Consider the following 8,557-nt stretch of genomic DNA (forward strand, 5'->3'; position numbering starts at 1 on the left):
AACTTTGTTCATTTCGAGATTTTTTACGATTATTTTTGCTAAAAACTATGCATTCAAAACTTTCGGACCATAAATAGTGCTACTTGGAGCCACTAATCAATACTCAGTTTTATAGGATAGCTTTCTCATTTTTTTAAAAGGAAAGATCGGAATAGAAATCCTTCCCTATGGTGATGTGCGCTTTGCTACTGTCAAGTAAGACGATAATCTACCGTATTGGAAAAATTGGTTTTCAGATACGAAAGTTAACGCTGAAGTCGTCGTGAAATCTAACCTTGTCAATGATACCATTGTTTAATATTACCATTGTATGCAGTAAAGTATTAATATTACCATTGTATGCAGTGTATGCAGTAAAGTGTATGCAGTAAAACAAATGCAGTAAAGTACAAAAGTATTTACTGCATTTGTTAACGTACACAGTAATTGTTAACGTCTGCATAAACATGAAAAACTACCATCATTGTTTATCTAAATGCAGCCTACCGTAAAAGTTAACCAAAAAGAAAGTAAAATTTTCAAGCGCAGTGATCCACGAAAGTTGTAAAAACCTTATAACTAAAAAATGCTGAATTCTTCCTCAAATTAGATTTCTATCGACAAAACACCACTGTTAAGTGTTTAACTGCTTATCAAATTCTCAAAAGACATACAACAAATACAGACATAATAAAAAAAATTTATGGAGAAAAATAGACGTAAGCTTTTCAATATAACTTCAAAAAATGGCCAGATGTTTATAAAGTTTAGGCGAATATGTAAGAGCGATGAACAACAAAGCACTTACATATGACTTACACAAGGTGTCCTCTAATTACTCATACTTACAATAGCATCGTATGAATGTTTCCAAATTTAAAAGTTACACTATGCAAGCAACTGTGAATGACTGAAGTATAGCCCATCTTGATCAATATCAACTTGGCACCTACTGTAACTTTAAGATGTCAAAGATCATGGCCAACATGATTAGCCATTAACGAATCGGTGGAATGACTAAAGTTAGTACGAACCCGTCAGAGCAATACCATATATCCAAAACTTCCTATGCATTTCCGACTTCTCCTCGAGCGCCATCCGTCCTTGTTCTTCCTTTGTGCAACCTACCCTTTTCTTCTTCGTTGACTTGCCCATCCTGACTTGCAATCAATCGATTAGTGACAAAATCACCTGAAACCATCCGGGATCAACCCAAACAAATAACCACGTTATCAGGAATCAATATGACGTATAAACAACGTCATCCGGTACAAACCAATAAGCCCCATAATTAATTTAATTCTAAGCAGATTTCAAAACTTTTATTTCACAACCGTTTCGCGGCCTTGTGAAAAGAGAGCGACATTTTCGTGAAAATTGAGAGCTGACAAGTGTTATTCAATTGTTTAAATTCAGGTCATTGTTGCATCCTTGTTAGGAGCTTGATCCATAGATATAGACTGTAGTCTTACAGGGTTTGGAGGTGCCGTAATTGTATTTATAGGTACTACAGTGAGCGGAACAAGTATTTAATTGTTGGGAAGAAGAGGCCGCAAGTTTCTTCAATTTTCCTAAACTGGTCTAGACCATTTCGCGTCAACAAATTAATTTCTATTTCAATCATCTGGATTAGGAACAGTTGCTTTTCAGTCGATCGATCCAGACTAGGCCATTCTCGCGATGTCTCAGAATATTGCTTTCTCACGCGTACAACGAGAATGCAAGGAAATCATCACTAATAAAGAAGTTTATCTCTTCCTTCAAAATATTTACATAAGTTTTTTTAGCCTAAAAAACTAATCTTTCTATGCGATTTTCTTATGTGAAGATATCATAGTTGGAGTAACTGAAGGGAACGATAAATCATCAGATAAAATCGTTATTTCGAGCAAGAAAGGATGATGGTAATGTGTCGGAGCTTTTCTAATGTTTTCTCCGGATTCTAGGCCAAAATCTTATCGATTTACGGAAAACTTTGGGGTTTGAACACTCTATACAAAGCTTTCAGCTGGCTGAAACGGGCGTAATGATTGAAATTCGGAATGATTCGCTGACAAAAATACGTGGGGAAATACGAGGCCCCCCAGATAGTCCATATGAAGGTGGTACTTACGCTTTGGATATCACAATTCCAGACGAATATCCCTTCCAGCCACCTATAGTGAGTGTTACTTAGAAAGTTGTCAAAAGTTTTTGCTGATTCGAATTCTTTTTTTTTCTGGTGTAATAATTCCATTTGTTCGGTCAGTGACGATTGATATGGTTAAAGGCATTCAACCCTATTTCGACATTACCTCTTCGTTATAGTTGGTCGTTAGAGCACAAAACTTCATGAAACTTTTTTTTCTCGTTATATCCATCGACGAACAAAGTCACTTGCTTATTTCAAAAATTTGTAATGAATCAAAAATACCTCTGATATAAACATGTTATTAACCTTCCAACTCCTGGATAAACATCCGTCATTTATTTACAGTGTAAATTTATCACAAAAATTTGGCATCCGAATATCAGCTCGCAGACTGGGACGATTTGTCTTGATATATTAAAAGAGCAGTGGTAAGTTGTTGGTGTTATTCGAAAATTCTATCCTTTTTATAATTTTTTCCAAAATGTTAAAGAAGCGAGATTTTTTGGAATTGGACAAATCCAAATGCTTTTGTTACTGAAATGTTTATTAGATGAAAATTGATTTTTTCAATCTTACAGCTGCGATTTCATTGTGGTTTCGGGTTTTTAGGCTTTTTAAATACTTTCAGCTTTTTCAGGGCCGCTTCTCTAACTTTACGTACCGTGTTGTTGAGTATCCAGGCACTTTTAACTTTGCCAGAGCCAAATGACCCACAGGATGCTGTTGTTGCTAGGCAGTACATGGATAATGCGCAACTTTACAAAGTTAGGCTAATAACAATTTGTAATACAAAATTAATCATAGACTTCTTGTTTTTTCGAGTTTGTGAATACTTAAATTTAGCGAACGGCGCGATTTTGGGCGCAGCATTATGCTAAAGCCGAAGGCAAACGGGATGATGAATTCTGGAATAAAATCGACAAACTGAAGGATATGGGAGTCAAGCAGGTTAAATTCATAAAAGATGAAATAGAATAAAAAAATCCAAAGTTTAGATTTTCCAACTTTGAATTTTTTTTCTTTTTTTTGATTGTAAATCTTTCAGGAAGATGCTATTTCGGCATTGAGCTGCAATTGGTGGGATTTATCGAGAGCTACTGATTATGTTTTTGGATAGAATTTTGTTTTTTATCATGTATTATATGGTACAGTTACGCAGGTCATTTCTATCTTTCATCCGAAAAGTGACTATCTTCAATCATCTTTTCTCTAATCATGATCATAAATCACAGATTTTGCAGGTAGTTCCGTTTGAGGACGTTGCAAAGTTTCGCGATGTTTGCATTATGTTCACTTTCATTTTAAATTCCAAATTTGAGACGCTTTTTTTGTTTATTTCCTTAAACAGAGTGTATATGAAGTGTTGGTTTTAAATATGATTTTTTGAGCTAGTAGGAAATGAACGGGGTAATTAGATTTGGAATTCAGAAGCTAAAGTTCGAATTTACTTTTGTCGAATTCATTTTTAGGTGGAACGAAATCGATGATATCGTCTTCTTGACAAGGGAAAATGTCTGTTTGGATTTTCAAAACATGATAAAAATCAATAATTTCGGTCCTATTGTCAATTTCATAACTTATTGTTATTTGCTAAGACTTTATTAAAATCTTTATAAACACTCTTCATACGTTTCTTTATGTGAAGCTGTTGTTGAGCTTAAACAACTTAACGATAACTTTCATGTCGGTGCGGTACCTCAGATTTCTATCTCACCATTCTGTGCGCTATATAACTAACATTTTTATCGCATTTCGATCTTCCGGAAATATATTCCTTTGTGCTGTTGGAAATTGCAGTTTGATTGCTCTCCGTTCCAGAAATTATCTGTATTGTATTTTTTTTCTAAGGAGTGTCATCTTGCATCGAAGTCTTTCTAATATTATATTGATATTGTCCGTCTTACAAGCCTTTTTTCTAAGCAGTTATAGGTCATCAGTTAAATTACTGGTTTCCTCATCTCATTACTGAAATAAGGTGAACATTATAAAAAGCTACTTTCTGTGCATTAAAACATCTTGCAATTATTACCCGACCTTATTGGTACTGCTATTTTTTCGGGAAATGACCAGACTAATTTTGTAAAAGTTGTGCCAATGTTTTCGGCTGTTTAGTACTTTTGCTTCAAACCGAGTTTTCTGATCAATAACGCTACCAGAATCCTTCCACTTGGTCGCCTCGTTCATGTTTATAGATTATCTAGCATTTGATTTTTATAAGCCTCAATTTCATATTGTTAGAATTTTGGATATTTCACCAACTTAAAAATGATCGGTTCAAATTAATATTATTTATCGGATTCTCTTTTATTGCTTCTATGTTTTTGCATGACTGCATAAATAAATCAGTAAAGTTATTTTTCCCTGGGAAATTTCTGCTCTTTTCATGAACAGCTTATTGGTTCTTCAACATAACTTTGGGAACTAGAGTTGTTTACAGTGAAAATGCTTGTCTGCCAAAATAAGGCAAGAATTTCTGCGGTCAGGATTGCAGTCATTTTGAGTATTTTTTTTTTGATTTATGCGTTTCTTCTCGTTTTAAGTGGCTCTTATTTGCCGATCATTTTCCGAATATTTCTTAGATACTGCCGGACGTGTCAGTAATTTGTCAAATAAAATATTGGGTTGGGATGTACCCACTTCTAATTAATTTGTACGTGAGTGGAAACAGTCGTGCTGTGCAGTGTGTAATAATTTACAAAACAACGGATGAAGTATAAACTTCTGTAGGCTTCAGACAGTTTTCAAACGTGTGAGAAAGTCTTTAGACATGAGTAGTTTTTAGACATGTGAGAAAATGGTCGTAGTTCCGAAAGTCTGATGTATATTATTTCACATAAAATCAGTCTAACCGGACATATTTTTACTTTAACCTTATTTTACAGATGAGTGACGATAAGGGATGTTCGATATCGTCGAAGGATAGTGGCACAAAAAAGCCCAAACCATGTTGCGCTTGTCCGGAAACTAAAAAGGTTAATTTATATAATCTAAGACTTGAGCGGCTTTCAAATTCCTGATGCTGCATATTTTACCGACATAGGATTAGTTTGACTAATGAGTTGCTTCTCATTGAGGTAGTTTTGCATAGCCTTTTAAGTTGACTGTAGGATGAGCATAAGTTAATTGTTGGGACGGAATGATAAGGTGTTGACTTGAAGTTAGTGTAATGGAGATTTAATTCTAAATGAAAATTTGTAGACAGTGTAATGGAGACTTGATTCTAAATGAAAATTTGTAGACATAAAAATCTGTAAAACAGCTGAATCGTTGAACGAAAAGATTAAAGTCACATCATGAAATGATATGAAGTGCTTCAAAAAGTCCCTAACACTATCGTGATCTTATTAACCAACGACCAGATTATATGGATGATTGATCCTAGAAATCAAGTATGTCTATAGAACCTTTCTTAGTTCGGATAATTTCTGCGTGTTTTAAATTTGCAGGCCAGAGATGAATGTATGATTTTGTTTGGTGAGGAACATTGCGGAGAGCTGATAGAAGCTCACAAGAAGTGTATGAGACAGTATGGTTATGAAGTGTAGTTTGTTTTTATCGTCGTCGACATATTTATAAAAACTTGTTATTTGATTATCGATATTTAATGTAGTTTGCGGAATCATAAAAATTGCATAAATTGTAAAATATGCATATCTTTGATTCATTTGTGTGGTTAATTTCCACGTTGTTTCTCAACATTGTTTATCAGAAAATAAGACCGAGTTAAGGGAATTTAATCATTTCTGAGTTAACAGCTGTTCTAAAAATTGATATTGGGAACTGAATAATGGTATTTGTGAATTGTCTCACAAAAGAAAGGTGAGAGAATGAAGTTTATGAGAAAAGTGTCCTAAAGTTTTTTTTTTCAAGTCTTACTCTTGGTCGCGAAAAGTTACAAAGTGTTAAACTGTGATTTCAGTTAAGATAACTGAAAAGTTGAAATGAACAAAATTCAATAAAATTAACCAGATTTCTTGCAATTCGACTTACAAGTGCAGTTTTCCATAGATTTTCTGCAAGGAGAAATAAGCCGTATACTATTCTTGGAAATCTCACACTTGAAGATGCAAAATTTGAATCTTGTGCAGTTACAAGTTTGTCAGCAAGATATCCTTAAGGCTGATATTGCTGTGAAAAACCATATCGAAGGGATTAGGTTGGTCTTTAGTTTTGGTTTTGTTCACGTTAGCTAGACTTGAGTTTCTAATGTAGGACCTCATGTTTCGAGATTAATAAGGACCTGTGAGCAGTTTGCTTACTTTATATATTTATTAATTGGTGGAATAAATTTAAGATATTGAGACTGAGGGGATTCTGACGGAGTTTTTTTTACTTGGTCCATATAATTCATATTCTTCGCAACATGCTGTATTTCTGTATTCCTTTTTTCTTCAGGCAGCAAAAATTCATGTCGCAGAAAGAAATAGCCCAGTGTACTCGAGACATTAAAGATGAAATAGCCAAACTTGGTCATTTAATTGATACCTTAGAGAAATTCGCAAACAAGGTAATCTTCTTTCATTGCGACATATATAATTCATTTTCACTCGTTTGTCGTTTTTCTAAACATCGTTGGGTAATGCACTGATGCACCTCTTCAGATAACTTTTCGAAATGATCGTGTCGAGCTACTGGCTCAAGTGAAAGAACATCGGAATGAGTTAGAAAAGAATCGCCAAATGCTTCGCCAAGCAATTTTGAAGTTTGTAAAAGTCATGGGTGGGTTGCACTAGCAGTTTTTTTTCAGAAAACTTTAAGTTTTGAAATTTCTTAGATGATTTTATATGTTTTATAAATCAGTATATCTCAGAAAAAATATTATAGAAGAACAGTCGCTCAGCTATTTATTGCAAGGTGGTGATGATTCTCAAGATATTGAATTTAGAAACCGTAGAAGACGTGGTGAAAACTTGAAAACACAGACTTTGAAAGTATTGATTAAATATTTTACTTCTTTGTTTGACAGTTTGCTGGAAAATCGATTCTTAAACGTTTCAAAAGCAAGTCTTGTGCATTTTTGTAGTTTGAAAGTTTTAGTCAGACTCGTTCATAGATAGTCGCGAAACTTCAGTTTATAATATTTCTAAAGAGTTCGTACTATTTTGAGGCAACGGAAAATCTCGCATCATTGGTCACAAAAATGAGTGATCAGTTGAAATTGTCTGAAGACACAACCTCAACACTCATTCATTCCTCATTTCTTCTTAAAGATACAGAATCTGAATATTCGTCAATGGGCGCTCACATACAAGTATTTACTTTCAGCCTTTTAAATTAGTAGAAAATTACCGGTTAAAAGACATAGTTATGATAATTTGCTGATGTTGGGTATTAATGAAAGGTGATAGCTTTGGTTTTTCTAGATTTTGTCTTTATACATTAAGGATTATCCAAATTCTGATGATGCTCTTGATTACAGAGCGGTGGGAAGCTGATATCGAAGTATGGCCGGCGAGAATGTACAGATAAAATTCTACTAACTTTTGCCTTACTGTTATATGTTGTTGTTATATTGTATATATTGAGAAAACGAGTACTTTCGATTATTTTTTGAAGTATTCAGAATTGTAATAGTTTGTATGTGATTTCTTCGTAACTGTGATATGCTTCTTGTGCCGAATGAGATTGATGTTGATCTTATTACTCTCTGCAAATGAAACTTTCCTTTGTATTTTTTTCTCCACATGGCTGATATGCTCCATTTTTGTTGGTTTCAGTTTTTACACTGATATGTTTTACGGTGACAAGTGTTGAAGAGGAGTAAGCCTCCGGTGTACTTCAATCAAGTGCGCTCAAAATGGAATAAAAAAAGCTCACAAAGAAAAGCTCATATTACTGGAAGGATTTGTGAATTGGTGGCATGACACTTCTGTTATCAATCTTTTTCTTAAGCAAACTAATGAATGGAAAACCCGCGAAAACATTGGAAACGGCGCGAGTAGAGCTTATCGAATCGTTGCGTAAGAATAGGGCAGAAGATGCGAAGCGACTACTACAGAAATTTGATACCTTAAGGTCTGGAAAAGATGATGTAAGTGATTTCTCTGATATGATTTGAATTTATTTGTCGAGATTGTTGTTGGAGAGGATTTGGTTTTGGCCTCTTGTTTCAGTTCAACAAACCTGAAATTTAGAGTCCAAAAAAGTCTAGATTCCCTGTTATCTGTTCATGTTATCCCCATTGAATCATATGTCATTGGCGAGTTGTGGTTGTCAAATCTGATTTTAGTCTGGTCGGACAGCAGTGCATTGGGCAGCGAGTGGTGGTTGTTTAGAGATCGTGCAGTTCTGTGTATCACAACAGGAGAGTGACGCTATAGCAATGGACGACGTAAAGCTCGAATTATCAAAGCTATTAATGTTTCTTTAATTTTTGTCGAGTACTGTTGCACTACCGAATAAGCATCTATGGAAGACCAAGAAAGCCAGGTTCTCTGGCTTTCTTGG

The 8,557-nt window shown here is 34.5% G+C and overlaps 3 protein-coding genes across 3 annotated transcripts in view; all 3 read left to right on the forward strand.

Moving 5' to 3' along the window:
* The first annotated feature begins 1,525 nt into the window (after positions 1-1,525).
* Positions 1,526-4,177, forward strand: LOAG_10437 (hypothetical protein). Its single transcript, XM_020448164.1, has 7 exons — positions 1,526-1,725; positions 1,988-2,140; positions 2,456-2,538; positions 2,748-2,874; positions 2,954-3,058; positions 3,156-3,351; positions 3,580-4,177. The coding sequence occupies exons 1-6, from the start codon at positions 1,660-1,662 to the stop codon at positions 3,225-3,227; spliced, it is 606 nt and encodes a 201-aa protein (XP_020301668.1). The 5' UTR covers positions 1,526-1,659; the 3' UTR covers positions 3,228-3,351; positions 3,580-4,177.
* Positions 4,178-4,986: 809 nt separating this feature from the next.
* LOAG_10438 (hypothetical protein) lies at positions 4,987-5,761 on the forward strand. The gene is made up of 2 exons (XM_003145962.2): positions 4,987-5,082; positions 5,557-5,761. Exons 1-2 carry the CDS (start codon positions 4,993-4,995, stop codon positions 5,653-5,655), a joined length of 189 nt encoding a protein of 62 aa, XP_003146010.1. The 5' UTR covers positions 4,987-4,992; the 3' UTR covers positions 5,656-5,761.
* Positions 5,762-6,174: 413 nt separating this feature from the next.
* Positions 6,175-8,557, forward strand: part of LOAG_16844 (hypothetical protein) — a gene marked incomplete at both ends in the record, with an annotated part of 4,321 nt that continues 1,938 nt past the window's right edge. The window contains 8 exons of the mRNA XM_020449501.1: positions 6,175-6,266; positions 6,506-6,617; positions 6,712-6,829; positions 6,935-7,041; positions 7,218-7,361; positions 7,530-7,624; positions 8,003-8,141; positions 8,340-8,441. Coding sequence (XP_020306956.1) covers positions 6,175-6,266; positions 6,506-6,617; positions 6,712-6,829; positions 6,935-7,041; positions 7,218-7,361; positions 7,530-7,624; positions 8,003-8,141; positions 8,340-8,441 — 909 coding nt within the window. The remainder of the gene's footprint in view (positions 6,267-6,505; positions 6,618-6,711; positions 6,830-6,934; positions 7,042-7,217; positions 7,362-7,529; positions 7,625-8,002; positions 8,142-8,339; positions 8,442-8,557) is intronic.

Source organism: Loa loa, assembly GCF_000183805.2.
Source record: "Loa loa unplaced genomic scaffold supercont3.23, whole genome shotgun sequence".
NCBI classification, from domain to species: Eukaryota; Metazoa; Nematoda; class Chromadorea; order Rhabditida; family Onchocercidae; genus Loa; species Loa loa.